The sequence below is a fragment of the Gobius niger genome (genome assembly GCF_951799975.1).
Source record: "Gobius niger genome assembly, chromosome: 15".
NCBI classification, from domain to species: Eukaryota; Metazoa; Chordata; class Actinopteri; order Gobiiformes; family Gobiidae; genus Gobius; species Gobius niger.
Window position 1 is genome coordinate 14970017 of NC_136866.1, and position 17496 is coordinate 14987512.

A 17496-nucleotide genomic window follows, 5' to 3' on the forward strand; every position below is an offset into this window, starting at 1 on the left:
AGACTGACTGAAGATGGTTGCTTAGTAAAATATGCAGCAATGTTTCGTTTATTATTACGGGACACAAGCAGTTTAAAGGCCCAGGTACAAGCTAGTGTCGCTGTGAGGAAGTTCGTGCTCTTGCCGTATTCGTCTAAGTTCCATTTCATTAGCAGCAGTTAGAATCCAGGATACTCCTATTATACTGTATATAATTGGACTATCCCAGTGAGACTATCCAAGTTTCCATGGACACACCAGGATACTTCACATCCCTGTTAACAACCGGGATACTCGAGTGCATGAAAACGCACTCTGCAGCCATTATAATTCAACACAAATAAAATGTATTGTGTTTCCTTTTAATACTTTACTGCATAATGGTCAGAAGTGCTTTTGGGAAACTCTCCTCTGCTTCACAGTCTGATGTAAAAGGACAAAACAAAGCTGCTACAGAAAAAAGAAAAAGAAAAAAAACTCTACTGCTATCCCCCAGACACAACACTGCTACACATCCACCTACACCTTTGATCATACAAGTAAATTCACAAAGTGCTATTTGCAAGGAAAGCAACCAAATGAAACAGAGATGCATATCATTTCTCATTAAAGGTATAGCAGAAGTCAGAGGGCAGTGCAGTCACATCCACAAAGAGGAACGAAAAGCGTGTAGCACAACCGGCTTTGACTGAGCACGTAGCACCCTCTGGTGGTTAAAATACCCCGCTACAACATATGCCTTCATCAATATATGACTGGGACTGGGCTGTGGAGGCTCCATGTAGGGAATAATAAGGTTAATTTGGTTATTTCTAAAATGTATAGAATGTAGCCATATCAGTTATAAATTGTGAGTTGCAGAAATCAAGCTTTTATCACTTTTCATTATGTTTAAATCAATATTCATGGGTCTCAAGAGATGAAAAATAGGAAGAATTCATTTTCCGCTGCAGCAAAAGGTTAAAACCATCACCTGCACTGGGGTGTTTTAAGTGTTATCCAAAGTCATAAGATATGACCGGTCAAAATGACACCAATACAAGTAAAGGCTGCACCGTCAAGTGATCACTAAAGTGAAAGTACTTGAGGTTGAAAATACAAAAGTACTCAATGTAAAAAGTGAAAAGCGTTTGAAAGAAGCGTGAAAATGTATGGGTTAAAAAAATAAAAAACACACGCTCAAATTCAACACCTGTACGAAGACACACCGGGGAGAAACCTTCGTCTTTGTCGTTGTGAGTCAACAGCATTAAGAGCACATCTCGACACTGCCCCCTACTGTTCAGGAGTTTGCATTTTAGGACTTTCACATGGGACAGTACACACAGCCAACTTTAAACTTTTTTTTTTTTTTTTTTCACATTGGAGCCTTCATAGAAATGGAGTAGAGTAGAAAGTATTATAATAATCTTTCAAATGTTGTGGAGTAAAAATGATAATTTCTCAATAAAAGTATTACTCAAGTAAAGTACAGATCCACATAAATTCTACTTGAGTACAGAGGTTAAGTTGGATATACTGATGTTATTGGCATCACTAGTATTTATTCTAGAAAGCTATTCCAAACTTGCTTTAACACTCAGGATGCTGAGTGGAAGTCTAGCCTTTTAGATAGATATACTTAGCCTGCTGCTAAAAGATTGTTAGTTGCCGATGAAGAGTGTTGAGGTGAGAGGCATCCCCATACAGATGAACCGTTTGCTAGAAAAACAAGAGTGTAGAATGGTAAACCTCCACAAAATATACAAAATAAAAGGAAAAGGTCATGTAACTGAAACCCATGAATAGTATACAGTATGTTTGGTGAGTATTATTTAATAAAAACAATGAGGTTAAATGGTTTTCTTGCAAAAAATAATGGCCAATTTTTACTTGATCAAATTATAGAATGTGAAAGAAGCCTATATGGCGAGGTTTGTTTGGATAATAATAATCCTGTCAATTCTTGGAAAAGCTGTTAAGGGCAGCAGTGTTGTGGACAAAGCAAAGTCAAGAACACTTTTTCTGGCTCCTCCCTACTCAATTTCACCAAACTCTAAATGGCAAGTTGTCCCATATTTATCCTCAAAATGGCTTCCCAATGGCAGCATCTTCAGCACGGCTTGACGACCTACAAAAGGCCAGTGTGAAAAACGGCCTGCGGGGTCTTTCTGATGGTGCTTTTTAAGAAAGGTCCCTGGTTTGGTCCTAGCACCAGCAGGCTTTAGTCTGGTCTGCACTCATGTGATCGCACAGCCCTTCCTCCTCCTCCAGCGCGGCCAGGTCTAGCTCGCCACTCATGGAGCTCTGCAGGAGATCCAAGTCCTTCTTGTGGACCGCCAGCACCTGCTCTGCCAGCCGCGTGAACGTCTGAGGAATTTAAAAAGAAGGAATGACCTATTTGTCAAGGTGCACCCCCACCTTAACTGAGCACATTTTCTCCAGTTCAGCATTACCCAAATAGAAAAGCGCCAAAAAAGAGATGAAAAATCAGAAGCCTGACAAAAACACACACAAAAATCACAAAAACACAACAAAAAAAGTGACAAAAAAAATCTTAGATCACTTTAGTAGGCCTTAGCTTTCAAATTAGGCATTACACTGGCCTGTAAGTCTCCAGTCAAGAAGCTTTTAGATTTGGGTAAAGCTGAACTGGAGAAAATGTGTTTGGTTAAAGTGGGGGTTAAGAGTTTAAAGGTTGAGACCACACATGTCAAAAAAAACAATTCGTCTTGCATGATGTATTTTTGTATTTCTGAATATACACCGGTCAACAACATTTCTAATATTGGCTCAACATATCCAATATTGGCTCGACTTTATTTCACTGGGCTTAATATGCTTATACTAGCTGAGACCCGGCCTTTGGCCGGTCCTCGCTAGTCTCCACATTTGATATTCTGAGATTATGAGTTATTACAAAGAAATGTCCAACCCGTCACACAGTTCAGCTGTAGACCAGTGGTTCCCAACCCAGTCCAAAAAGTATGGCCACTACAAATGTTTAAAATAATGAATGCTCAAAATAATTTCAAACAATCTGCAATTGGAGTGTTTGATGCACCTGTACTCCTTTCTTATAAACTACATGGACAATATGTTCGCTAAACTCAGGGAATTGAATTAAAGAGACAGTGGAACAAGTATGGATAAATATTAGGGGTTCAGCTCTAACGGTTTGGTTCACGGTGCAGGACCCGTGGTTTGGTCCATCACGGTAGTGTGCAATCAAAAAAATAATGAGTAGGTTTTGAACTGAAATAGCCTAATGATCGTTATTAGACAGTATTCATAACCTTACAATGAAATTGGCAATGCTTTCAAAGTTGCTTTAGAATAAAATGTACCTCTGGGCTCACAATACGTGAAAGCAAAGTAGAAAACAAATGGTACAGCAGCAAAGTAAAAAAAAAAGAAAAAACCTACGCAGTGCAGGCCATGCGCTCGTTAAAGGAATAGGCCACCGTTTTTACATACTAAGATATGTTCTTAGCTCACTTTAGTCGAGTTAATATATCCCCGTCTGGTCTTTGTCCGTGCACTCTGTCACGCAAACGGAGCACATACGCAGCCTCTCCCACATGTCACATAGCTCCGAAAAAGCTCACGATAGAAGCTACCAAGCTCTTCCACGTGTTCCCTATTTAAATAAAGTTACGTGAAGTGTTTTCATGCGAAGTATATTTACCCAGAAATGTAGCATGTCGATTTTATAAGCAAATAAAAAGGGGGACTATATTGTGAGGCGTAATGATACGAGGAGCAAAACGTCCGCGAAGTAACTCCTAAAGACTTCCCCCGCTCACTTCCGTCAATAACCTTTAGGAGTTACTGCGCGGACGTTTTACTCCTCGTATCATTACGCCTCACAATATAGTCCCCCTTTTTATTTGCTTATAAAATCGACATGCTACATTTCTGGGTAAATATACTTCGCATGAAAACACTTCACGTAACTTTATTTAAATAGGGAACACGTGGAAGAGCTTGGCAGCTTCTATCGTGAGCTTTTTTGGAGCTATATGACATGTGGGAGAGGCTGCGTATGTGCTCCGTTTGCCTGGCAGAGCGCACGGACAAAGACCAGACGGGGATATATTAACACGTCTAAAGTGAGGTAAGAGCATATCTTAGTATGTAAAAACGGTGGCCTATTCCTTTAAGTTGTAGTTTCATTGTGGCTTGTACTCACACGGAGGATAAATCAGTCGAAGCAGCGCGTTTGATTAGAGGCTCGTGTTTGAGCAGGTTTTGGGCAATGTTTTGCGCGTATTTTTTTTCGGAGACAATTTGGAGACGGAAGACGGGCCACGTGCGCGCGCACACACACGCACACACACACACGCACACACCGCCCTGTTTGGATGCGCGCACACGCACGGCAGTCAGATGTCGTGCACTCGCGTTTTTGTGACGGCGGGTTGTCCTCGGACAGCAGCACCAAGGTCCATATGGACCCGTGGTCAAAGCCCGCGGGCGGTGGGACCGTCACGTGGGGCAGGCCGCGGATGTAATAGTCTTATTTGGCGCTTTTCCAGACGCTCAAAGTTGCTGAATAATTTGATGCATTATTCATTCACCCCATACTCGGTGATGATAAGCGAGGCAACCAGTCTGCGCATATCAGCCCCCACCACCAACCACGCACACACTCACTGCTGTCGCCAGGCTTCCTGGTGTTCCCAAACGGTCTCCCATCCCAGTCCTAACCAGGCCCGTCCCTGCTTAGCTTCAAAGTCGGTATGGGAAATAAACATGGCGGCGCCCAGGCGGCGGCCATTGAAATAGCGTTTTCTATTATAGATTATAGATTATGCAAAAAATATCTTAAAGTGTGAATAAATGGACATTTCCACGGCCTGAATTGGCAAGAGCAAATGTTGCCAACTGTATTTATACAGTAAAATCAGACATGTCGGGGAAGGACATGTAAAGATTGGCGGTCTTGACAGTCTAAGTACAAGGAGCTCCTCCAGTTGAGCCATATCCTGTGTGGTGTCATCTGTACTGAACCCTTGTTTCTGTATTTAAATCTGTCTGTGGAAGTCCTCTTCAGTCATAGGTGGACTGTCTCTGAGCCTGGCTCCTGATTGGCTAATGGTCTTACTGCTTCCCTCTCCTATGATTGGGTGAGGCCCCAGAGTCTGGCCAACCCTGGGATCCCACCTGAGCTGCCACACCCTCTAAGAAGAACTAACACAATTGCAACTTTCCCTGCACCGGGTCGGAGACCCCAATACACACTAATAGAATCACAAAGAAGAAGCTAACAGGCTAACGGGCAAAGCTAACTGCGGGCTGGCCCCACTTTAGCAGTATTTACAGCCACGTTTGAGAGAAAAAAAATATCTTCATTGTGTAATTGAGTTGTGGCACAATGTACAATATCCCTCTATCCCTTTGTCTTTTCTGTCAGCGTAGTATTTACTCTCACGGACAATGAATGAGTAAAAAACACCTGCTGTGGCGCTTATGGCCTCTAGGGGCATAAGTTACTTAGTTCTTTTGGGGCTGCCACTTTGCTCTGTGTCTACTTCTGTGTGTTTTGTCACTTTGTTCAATAGTGACCTGTAATTTTGTAGTGAGAGACTCGTAGTCGTTGTTTGTTAAGAGTTTTGCTTTTGCACCTAGTCCAGTTATTAGTTAGGGTTTTGTGTTTCATTCTGTTGAGCTTTGTTTAGAACCTTTTTTGCAACCTTTGTTTAATTTACTTGGTTTTATTACTTCCCCTTTACCCTAGCAGAGCTGGGTTGTAACACTCACCCACCTCAACAGCAACAGTAATTTCTGAAAGCAGATGTGCTCACCTCTGTTATATTCTGATTCGTGAAGGCACTTGTTTCGAAGAAGTCCATACCGTACGCTTTGGCCAGCTGAAGACAAAACAACGTTTTAAATCAACATTTTACTTTGAAACAAACCACCACCCGGACCACCACCGAACACAAACCCCACCTTGCTGCCTTGCTCCGTGGCCACCTGCCTCCTGTTTTCCTCATCCGCTTTATTCCCCACCAGGATCTTCTGCACCTTATCGGGCGCGTACTGCACGGATTTGTACCGGGAAAAACACAGATTAAATGTCACAACAGCAGTATATTGTGTACAAGCCACAAAGCCACAGAAGGCAGGTACCAGGAAATGAGAGCAGGGGAGTGTGACGCTACATTCAATAAAGCTGGTGTTACTGTATGGCCTTTGGAGGAAATGAAATTATGGACATATTAGTCATAGAAAAAGTGTGCTTCGTAAAGGACAAGACAATTAAAGGTAATGAGACAGGGGCATGATAACAGCAGTTATGTGGTGATATAAACATGAACAGATGATTATTTTGAATAGTTTGTCCTTTATTAGCTTCCCATAGGAGAAATCAATCCAGGAACAGGGTGTTGTTACTCATACACATGACACATTAAAGCTTTAAAACAGGTATATCTATTGTGAGTAAATGTGGGGTTAACATTTCACACTAGCAACTGCCAAGTGCATCCTGGCAATAGTCTAAGAGTAGTCAGATGACGCTCTTCAAAAGCATTATGTATAACTAGGGTGAAGTGTGTGTGTGTGTGTGTGTCACCTCGTCCACGTCACTGGCCCACTTCATGATGTGCTGAAACGATCGCTCACTGGTGATGTCATACACTAAGAAGATACCCTGGGACAAAAGAAAATACTTACTGAAGAAAAAAAAAGAAAGCTACTGACTGAAATGGTATGTATTGAAATATATCACTCTAAATATTGTCTTTAGTCCTCATGAAATGGTACTTTAGTGTATACATTTATAACTAATAGGCTACTAATTATCCCCAAATATCTGGACATTTTCATCACATATCTAGCATCCAGTCAAGACACACTATGCCAGTGGACATCAATATGTTTATGATAATTAGGTACGCTTGGTGATACAATAAAGGCACCATGATACATAGGGTCAGATATGATTTGTGGCAACATATTGTGACACAGTTATGCACCCATGGAATATGTTACTAACAGAGCTGATCACTTGCACAAAAAATGGGCTGCTTCCAGATCAGACATGTACCGTATAATAATACATAATAATATAATCTGATGTCAATGTGCTTTGGAGACAGTGATCACGCTGGTGTCTGAAATTGTCTGGAGACATGAAAATCTTGAAGATGTTTGGGAAGCTGGACAATTATTATTATTTTTTTTAAATAAAAGAAGTTTCCCTGTATGGGAGATGGCAATAAGGTAATTCCCCATACTACTTATTGGTTTGGAAGGATAGTCTTTCCACCCGAGTTACAATGTAACCCGAACATTTGCTGTTTTTTTGCAAGTTGGGTCCCACTTTATTTTACACTACCTTGATGCATCGTACCAAACTAAATTTAGTACATTGTAATCTGCTATGCAACAATCTGTAATAACTTTTACCTATGTAGTACATACACAATGGAATAATGTGTATTAGTACTTTGGAGGTACATAATGAAATAAATGAAAGTAAGGTTAGGGTTAGAGTCTTATGTCTTATTACATTATGTACCATCAAAGTACTAATACACATTTTTCCATTGTGTATGTAACCCATGAACAAGGTACAAGTTATTACAGATTGTTACACTTCACATTACATTGTACTAAATTTGGCAGGTACAATGTATCAAGGGCAGCGTAAAATAAAATGTTTCCGCTAGTTGGATCCCTTTCCCAATAGCACCTATATTTACTTTTGAAAAACATTGGGACACCTAGAGCAGTCACATTGTTGTTTCTACATACTGGACTACAGCATTGAACTATCAGTATTTTGGCATCCCCTGTCTGTTTATGTTCACCTTTATGTTAAATGCAATCTGTGCAATATGCAACACAGATAAAAAAAAATCTATCCTTTGAACTAGTTTTGCTCCACACTACACAATCTATCATTAAACTTCCTGACTTGAAAACCCTGTTATGAATGGTTGCATATTTCAGGCGGCACGTATGATGTGACACAACTGTTCTTTGTACAGTGGAGATATTTACCTGCGCGCGTCTGTAGTACTGCTTAGTGATGGTCTGGTATCGCTCCTGACCTGCTGTGTCCCTTCAGACATAATGGAAAAACCAGTAACTACAAAATATTTGCCAATGAGAAGAGATGTGCGTGTGTTCACAGTTCTGACATTGTGGCGCTAACTTACCAGATCTGTATCCGCACTTTGATGCCGTCGATGACAAGAGTCTTCATCTTAAAGTCCACGCCTGTAACAAAACACAAAAAGAGACTTTATTATGAACATTTCTCAACAACAGAGACGCAAAGAGCATCTTCAGAATCACAAGTCAATAACAATTTGCTGTGCAGTATTTCAGCCTGAGGATTGATTTTGCATCATTTTGTGTCACGGTGTATCGTCATGTGGGGAAGCAGACGGAGGAAAAAACAGAAACTACCAGGCCAGCATGAATTTCAAAGGCTGTTTCCCAAAGAAATGTCCATGAACAACCACTGGCTTTCATATAATGCACTAATCCCTTGGAAATTAATTAAAGTTCACCCCGCGGCTAAGGCACGGCTTTTGTGCTTCACTCAAAACCTCTGTAGAGCCACAGAAACACTGTAAAGCAGCCAAATGCAGGTTGAAGAACATTTTCCAAAACTAGCGCATGGCTTTTACTCCAAAATAGTCATAAGTGGTATGAAAAATGACACGACTTGTATGCTTTCGAAATGCATTTAAGGTTAGGTTCTTCTTCTGAACACGGTTTGCGCCCAGTTTGGACAAAATGAATTACTGGTGGTACATTTTACGAGGTGTGAAAAATTTGAGAAGCACTGATTTACAGCATGAAAACAAAACAATAAGTACGTGTATGCTTTAATGCTATAGGTTCTGGAACTGTCTATTGAAAGGAGTGTTTCTTCATCCCTCTCTCAAACCATTTCCTCTCTTAAACTCACTGTCTTCAAAGGAGTGGCTTGTGGCTTTAGGATGGGGATGAACGGCTGGCTGTGGGTCGCTAGTGCTTTCCGTGGTGCTGGTACATCCCCTTGTGAAGTTGCTGCTAAGTGTCTCCAATGCAATGCTCTTACTCTTTGCGATGGATGTGTGTTTTGTCTTTCAGGTGCACTCATGATTGTCTTAAACAGGTTTGACAGACAACCTCTGCAGCCTGTTCGCCAGGTGTGTGTTGTTGTTTTCTTCTTTTTCTGTTTCAGCTTTTTGTTCCTTTTTAAATCTGGCATTGGAGCACTAAGGCACCTGTTCCTGCTCCGTGTTGCATGCATGTATTGTTTATTGAAGTGGGTAGATGCCCTTTGAGTGTGGCGCATTAGGACTAAAGTGAAAGGTCGTGCGAACAATAAGAGCTTGCCCGAGGCCTGACAGACTGAAGAAGTAATGAAAAAAACTCACAAATCCAATTTAATTATCAGAATTTGGGTCCTAATTCTATAATGCATGCTATTTGAAAAGGTGAATTAAGTGCAACGTGCCCACAAATAATGCTATTTTCCAGCTTGCACAGAATTTAAAATGTATGTGTATTCCACGTGTCACGGGTATTGTGGTAGGGTAGCGCCTTCTTGTAGCAATAAAAACGTCTCTTGGGTGTCTGCTAAAGTTGTATTTTCCTTCCTTTCAAAATGAACATAGCAAAGCTTCTCTAGTTACCATGTAAAAACTAATGACTACAATGAAATGGACAAGACTAATCAAGGCTATGGTGAATGTAGACGTGTATGCGTGGCTGGTAGTGACAGGCCCCTAATGGATAGATGGATGGATGATGCTCCTATGACATGACTTCACTGGGGAAGAGCATAACCCTGTCAGTCAGAACAAGACGAGCAGGGTCCACAAGCTGCTATCTCTCGGAAACAGAGGCCAGCAGTGGACACACAGCACACAAACAAGAAGAAAGATATACATGTTTTTAGTTCATTTTTGACAGTGGTTGTGTCTATGGTGAAATTATTCAATTCAATGTGGAAAAATGTTTACCGTTATAACAAACCTTTACCACTTACTGGAAGTGCACTGGTTCCAGGTTCAAGTAGAATTGTAGGCACACTGATAGACATTGTGCTATAGGAATAATTTACAGAATGTCCTGGATCCAAAGCCAGATGTACACTACACTTTTTCCTATGTTAAGATACTGCACTGTAAACATGGGGAATGTTAAATTGTAAGTTATCACACATTCACATTCCCTTCCACTGCAAGCTGGATTGTTGCAAAAATAAATTGTCTGATTTGAACAGATTTGTGTGCATCCAATCACGTGGGATAATTCTCAACAGTGGATATGTTGTTATCTACTATAGATTATGCATATAGGTTGTGCCACATGCATAGTTTTATTTTTACTGAATACACTTTTTGCCTCCCTTACTAAAGTCGTATTTCAATTATTTTACTGTATTTTACTGTTTTATACTTTTTGACCCTCTTGAAGTTTTTGATAGTCATGGTCTGCTGTAAAATCATTGTTAATGTTAATTGCGCTGTATTATAAATCTGACTTTTACCAGGTTCCATTCACAGTGTTATGTTCAAACAATGAAATGATTCTATTGTTATTCTTTGTTAATTTCTTCGCTGCATGATATTGAAAACAAATGGGACGCATGCATGTAAACACACCTCGGCAGATTGTAGCCATGGGCCGTCTCCCCTGTGGCTTTTTAATATGTGCACAAAAGATTGGTTTGGGCTGCAAGATTGATCAGAAGTGAACTCAAATTTGGATAGAAAATGAAAATGGACAGTAGGGTCTTTCTTTGTAGGCTATAAAAATCAATATAAAGTCGTCAATCCAAGATGGCAGGTGTCCATTAAACTAATGTTGGGAGTATCCCCTTTATGATGGCAGCCTTGAACCGTAGGAACAGCAGATGAAAATTGGAGATGCACCGTTAGGGTCCTAGGCAAAGATTTACGGCCACCATGTCAAAACGAAGGGCGGGAAATTATTTATTGATCTGAGGAAGCAGCAGTGGCAGCCATATTTGAGCTCTTTTTCTCTCCCCTGACTTGTGCTTGTTTGGTCCTTTGGGAGGCACTTTTTTTGAAATATGGGGAAGCCTGGCACATCTTCACCACTTTCATTTACAAATACAGTTGTACATCAAAACCTAAATGAACGCTATAACACCAAATTCAAAGTTGTCCAAAAGTGCAAAGGCTGCAATTACTGAGGTGATAGTATTTCCTAAGTAAATATTGTATCTGGTCTCCATGCCCATGTCGATATGTGGTACCCTGACACCACAGCCCGGGACAAGTATGGACTGCGGTGCTTTGTGCGTGCTGTTGAGAAGGTCCATCTCTCGAGGACCTGTACACCCCCAGGACCCGGAGGCGTGTAGGTCAGATCACAGCTGACCCGTCTTACCCTGGACATGGATTATTCACCCCTCGCCCCTCAGGCAGAAGGCTACAGTCCATCCCGACCCATGCCTCCCGCCACAGGAACAGTTTTTTCCCCTCCGCCACCAGACGCATGAACAAAAAACCCAATAACTCTGTGTCAGACTCATGAAGGTAATAACCTGTTCCAGACATTTGTACAGCTCTATTGCACTGTGTGGTTTGTACAAACTCAGATCTGCACTTAATGCACCTGTAAATACATTCACGCTTTTGTTTTGTCTCAAATTGTTGTTCTTTTACTATCATATTTAATTTTTAATCTACTTTATGCAATATGCATACCCTTATAGTTTTATAGTTTATCACTTAATTAAGCTTTAAGTTAAATGTTTCATGTTGCACAATTGCTCTGAAGAAAATTCCTACTTTTTAACAATGGCAATAAAACCAATTCTTATTCTGAATTCTAATTTTAATATTCAAATACTTTGAATTGGACTGGAATGCTGTCTGCAGAGGGGCAGACTACTGCTTGCTAGCAAATCTATGGCTCCATGATGAACACACACATAGAACTGTGCAGAACTCAGAACAAGTCCGGTGATGGAATCTAGGCTCGAGGCTCGTGAATAAAGTACATCAGAGGTCCTCCGACGGTAGTATTTAGGCTTCTTCAGATGAAGCATCTTCATGTTTAGACTTCATTTACTTTATTTTAAATAATTTAATGTATGCTTTAGTGATGCACTTAAATGAGGTATTTGAGATTCAGAAATGGTCTAGACCCAGTTTAGACTTGAATCCATGTTTTTAGATCTGGTTCAGTCATGATTTGGTCTTGATCTCGGCCCTGGTGGTACTTGAATGGGCACATTTTATGAGGTGGTACTTGGTGTGAAATGTCTGAAACGCTAAAGTGAAGTATTCCATAATTTGCAGATGAAATCTCCTTTAATATCACTGTTTTACATCAGAAAAGTAAAATAAGGGAAAATAACAGAGGTAGCAAAATCATCACATTTATTTAATTTATTAATTGCCTGACCTGACCAAATATCAACCTAAGCTTCAAAGCTGTTAGTTATTAGCCTAAAAAAATATATATACAACTATCAGTGTCATCTTTCTAGTATTATAAAGGAAGCAATTTCTTTATAAAAAAGATAGATACCTGTAATATTTTGTCAATAGCCTCACAGTGTAAAACAACCCCACAATGCAACTGTGCGCTAATTATCCGGGGACACAGGTGATCCTCTTGGAAAGCTGTAAAATCAATTTGTGCTCAAGCTGGCATTAGCGCCACGCAGCTGCAGCCTCATTACGGCACACTTTTTATTAGGAATCTCAAATGAGTCTATCTAGGCTTCCACCTGGTGCAGAGTGATAAATGTATGAAGCCCATTAGAAGCGTAAAGGCTGCAGTGCGCTATTTTCAGTGGATCACCTATGGAGCTCACCAGGAAAAGCCCTTCCCCATGGAGAGGCTCACCTAGACTTACTATCATATGTGTAGCGAGGAGGTAGTAGTGTAGTGCATTGAACTGTATGATAAGGGAAGATAAGCCTGTCTTTATAAACTCTTTCAAGTATCTTTGGGAACAAAATACACCCTGATTCGACAGTATCACAGGAAGATAATTTAGAAACCTGACCAGACACGGAAAAGTTAAAGTACAGTTGCTATCTGCCAAATATTACTCCAATACAAGTAAAGCAAAACAAAAAAAAAATCCTCAGCAACAATACCACTCTAGTAAAGTGGTCAAATTGTACTGCCTGAATCAAACCGTGAAACTCGGAGGTCGTTGAGTGAAACCTCTCAGCTGTTGCCTTCTGGCTCTCACAGACCCTCCTTCTTTCTGTGAGACACTAGTGGCTCAGATCAATTTCAGTCTTACGAAGTTGATGTGATGTGAAAACAGTAAACATAGTATGAACTATATCATGATGTTTCTTTTGCGTCTACAAACAAACCTGTGGTTTTTTTTGTGTTGGCTGCAATGCTTCCTCGTGAACACACTTGGCCAGACTGACTCCGATCAATGTGGAGCCCAATATATATGTCTTCCACTACAGCTTTAAAAGTAAATAATGCCAATACTAGTACTGCTAATGCTATAACTATGCAATACAATAAAAAACAATGGCACGTAATTTGATGTTTTGCAAAATGTATCCAAAATGAATAAAAATCAAACTATTTCATTAATGATTTCATTAATGATTTTCTGCTTTGCCAAGTGAAGCAAAGGAGCTAAGCAGCGCTGTCCTCAAAATTTTCTTCCCTAATTTATGTCCAATTACTGCAAACAATATGAGGACATGGATCGTTTCCACCTTATGAATCTGCAGAACTCGAGGAAAACAAAAACTGAGCCGTTTGAGAAGATGAACTACTCTCTGCAGCGACATGTGAACAGCTGATTACTGTTTTTGACCAGAATCTGTCTGCATCAATAAACCAATCATTTTCATTTAACCATACAGTGTCCAGAATGAGGTTATGGTATGGTTATGTAAGTCAAATGTAATTAGCTTTCTGAGCTCCTCTGGGTGGTGTGGCACCATGTGACCCATCAGACCCCACGGGGAACCGCAGGGACACGCCCTTATTTGCAATTGTCTTGACTTGTCTTATCTTTATTGTTTCTAAAAAATGTTCTGCAGGGTCAATGCATCATACACACTCAGAAGCAGTAATCAAAGGAAAATATTTTTTGTTCTTTCTATTCACTCATTATTTGAACTTACATATCTTTTGCATGGACAAGTTCCATGAAAAAATGCATTCCTCCAGTGCAGAATAGTCTACAATGAAATTCTAAGCTCAATATGACCTTGCTGTGAAACTGGATCACTACCACCCCTCTTAGTCCAGGATGTCGTCTGTATGAAACATAAATGCGTTACACTGGGACCAAAGATCATCTTAAAATCATTAAATAAATGTCTGTTTGATTCTGGAGCTGCACAAACAGTCTTTGTCGCATCCTCTTCTCACAAAACAACAAACGTCAAGGCCTTTTCCACGAGCATCCACACATCTTCCTGTTGGCCCTCCTCTTTGACATTTCATTCATTTGCATTTCAATCACATCTGAGTTTATCTCCAAAACATCGAGCAAAGCCTTTCTCGTGATGTGTCCTAGATTTAATCATGTGACCAGTGTTGGGGAGAATACTTTTAAATTGCATTACAGAATACTTGCCTTAAAATGTATTTTGTAACATACTGTTACTTTGTCCAATCAGAGAATTGTATTCTGAATACTTGAAATACCTTCACATTGATTTGCATTAAATAAGATAATCCTTTATTGATCTCACAACGGAGAAATTCACTTGTTACAATCGGCATTCAATAAGATCACTCAGAGTGTGCATGTATGCATGTATGTGTAAATGTGTATGTATAAAAACTGCATATACTAACACCTATGCACAGGAGCAACAGAGGCGTTTTAAATGTTTGTTTCATTTAGGAAAACTGGTCATCATTAAAAGTTATTTTTTAATCATGCTGTTGTGACGTGAAAATGTAATGATTGAGCCCTGATGTATTCCTTCACTAAGTAAAATGATCTAGGACGATACAACTGTAAATCTTAATGAGTTCAAATAACATCTTAAACTAGAAATGCAATGCTGCGCCATTGCGATTGACTGCGGAAATACGGGAAGCGAATGCAGAAATTGCATAAACTCTTCAAATTGCATAATCAAATTTGCATAAACTGGTAAAATGCATAAAATGTCATGTTGCATAAACTGTATAAACTGCATAAAGTGGTAAAATGTATGAATGGGTTAATTTGCATAAATTATGTAAATTGCATACACGCTTTAAAATGCATAAACTGGTTAAATCCCATAAAGTTGTTACTTTGCATAAATCATTAATATTGCATAAACTTTTTAAATTCCATAAACTGGTCAAACTGTTGAAATGGCCTCAGTGCTTGATTGGCAGAAGCTGCACAAATGGCTGAAAGTCCTGGAGTCTCCCCATTGGCTGGATTCCCCCATACACACCAATGCAAAAATTTCAAACTCTCGTATAAAAAAAACTGGAAAACTGCAAAAGGCCAATTTTTTCTCAAAACCCACAAGTTGCATAAGCTGAACATGCACAAAGTGCAGAAATTGCGGAAAATGCAGAAAAAAGTGCAGAAAAGCATGGATTTGCGGCAGCCCCATTAAAAGTCAATGGGAAAAATCTCCAACATTTCGGCCAATTGCGGAAAAAACATAAATTGCAGAAGTCCCAAAAGTAATAGCACCCTTCTCCTCAACATGCGGAACATTTTGATGCATAACTTGCATAAATTGCACAAAACATGAAGGTGCTGAAAGCTCTAGAAAATCGGGAAAAAGATGGAAGAGGAATCATAATAAAGAACATGAAAACCAATAATTGACTGCGGAAGAATTACGCAGTCAATCAATAAAGAACATGAAAACCAATAATTGACTGCGGAAGAATTCCGCAGTCAATCAATGACAAGCCGTTCATCGTCTGTCTGTAAATTACACTACTGGAGCTATTTCCACAATCTGAAATTTCCCCACTCAACTTTGAAGTCTGTCACTATATCCAGGAGTATATGTAGTTTTTTCTAGGGCAGGGCGATGCGGCCTAAAATCTCTATACAGGTTTCTCTGAACATTATACAAAAATCTCATCCAGAATACTGTCAGGATTCTCCAGTACAGTACATGTGAACACACTCATTTTTACCAGTTCTCAGTGGAAAAACACCTGTAAGCCAAGATAACAAGGTTGTTGACTCAAAAGTTGTTAAAAATAAAACTGTATTTCATATGTTGACCTCATTAAGGACACAGAAGTCTATGGCTGGTTGTCGTTTTATATATCAGACAAAAATGTAAGCAAGGTCTGATATAAAAGAAACAGCAAGAAATAGGGCTGCACAATATTGAAGTGACGGCTGTGAAATATCGCAATAACGATATTTCACTAAACCATGTTTCTAATTAAAGACAAATCGTTTTTCAGCAAATTGTGTCAAAAGAATGGGTGGATCTCAGTCAGATGAAGGCTATGGTAATGTTGCGATATATTGTGGCTTCTCGCGATACGGATATTGCATCAGATTCAGCTAATATCGCGATACGATATGTTTCGCGATATATTGTGCAGCCCTAGTAAGTAACCGTAGACAGACACAAGAATACACATAAACGATTAAAACAGTGTCTGATATAAGAATAATGAAACAACATTCATCTATGAGGAGAATAGGTAAGGTGAGGGCTAAAATGCCTCCATGTTAAAATGAGTCCTGTATCCTAGATGTCCAGTGTAGTTTATTAGTTTAATCAATGGTAATTATAGCCTACTTATTCCAATAAAGTGTCCAGAAATCCCCTCAGGATTCATTCAATCTCCCCAAACACTGTCGCTTTACAGTAAGCAGTGTAGCAATGTGCTCCTCGGTCCACGTGACGACATCGTGCTAATTAAAAGCGCATCTGATTGGAGAAACTACGAGCAGGAATAGCGACAGCGTGACGCCAAAGTCACATCAAAAGAACTGACAGCGATCTGAAGAAAAGCCTGCATTGACAATAGATTACAATAGGTGGATAAACACAGGCTGACAGCACTTACCGATAGTGGAAATATGAGAAGGGTGAAATTCATTGTCCGTAAATCTGCATAACAAACACGTTTTCCCCACGCCTGAATCTCCCAGGAGCAGGAGTCGGAAGAGCACGTCGTATTGTTTAGCCATTTTTTGTTTCTTTTTTTTTTATGTCGGGGGGAAAAAAAGGGTTTGCACAATGGTCAAATTAAGACTTGGTCAGCTAAGTGTACAGCGATGATGAATGAGCGATGGCTGACCACTCGCATCCCATGTCTGCCGCCGCCTGATGGAGCGCAGTGATGGAGCAAACAGGGGATGCTCCACAGACGCGCGGCCGGTGGGTGCGGTGTGGAGCGTGGACCACTGACAAGGCAGAGAGGATGAGGGTGGGTCACATCCGCCAAAGACTTTTCATAACAAAGATCGGAGAGGACAAGAAGACACCTATGCTGCGGGGAGAATCTGGAGATATATTTGGAGCTGTGAGTTCCAGAAAGTGCAGCCTGTGGTTTTGAGAGAAACAGTGACTCTTTGGTAATGTGTCACATCAACATGACAAACCACTATTTTCCGCTATA

The 17496-nt window shown here is 40.2% G+C and overlaps 1 protein-coding gene across 1 annotated transcript; it reads right to left on the reverse strand.

Annotated features, from left to right (window-relative positions):
• Positions 1–1828: 1828 nt before the first annotated feature.
• Positions 1829–17276, reverse strand: rab15 (RAB15, member RAS oncogene family). The gene is made up of 7 exons (XM_079572856.1): positions 16942–17276; positions 8130–8190; positions 7972–8032; positions 6539–6616; positions 5914–6003; positions 5766–5831; positions 1829–2328 (listed from the first exon to the last, which is right to left on the reverse strand). The coding sequence occupies exons 1-7, from the start codon at positions 17063–17065 to the stop codon at positions 2167–2169; spliced, it is 642 nt and encodes a 213-aa protein (XP_079428982.1). The 5' UTR covers positions 17066–17276; the 3' UTR covers positions 1829–2166.
• Between the last annotated feature and the right edge of the window lie 220 nt (positions 17277–17496).

What these genes read in the sequence shown, in the direction of transcription:
- rab15 (XM_079572856.1), bottom strand. Translation starts at nt 17,065, where the DNA reads ATGGCTAAACAATACGACGTGCTCTTCCGACTCCTGCTCCTGGGAGAT. An exon ending in TTCTCATATTTCCACTATCG is followed by an intron (nt 8,191 to 16,941) that starts GTAAGTGCTGTC and finishes GTTTTGTTACAG; the next exon opens with GCGTGGACTTTAAGATGAAG. An exon ending in AAAGTGCGGATACAGATCTG is followed by an intron (nt 8,033 to 8,129) that starts GTAAGTTAGCGC and finishes TTATGTCTGAAG; the next exon opens with GGACACAGCAGGTCAGGAGC.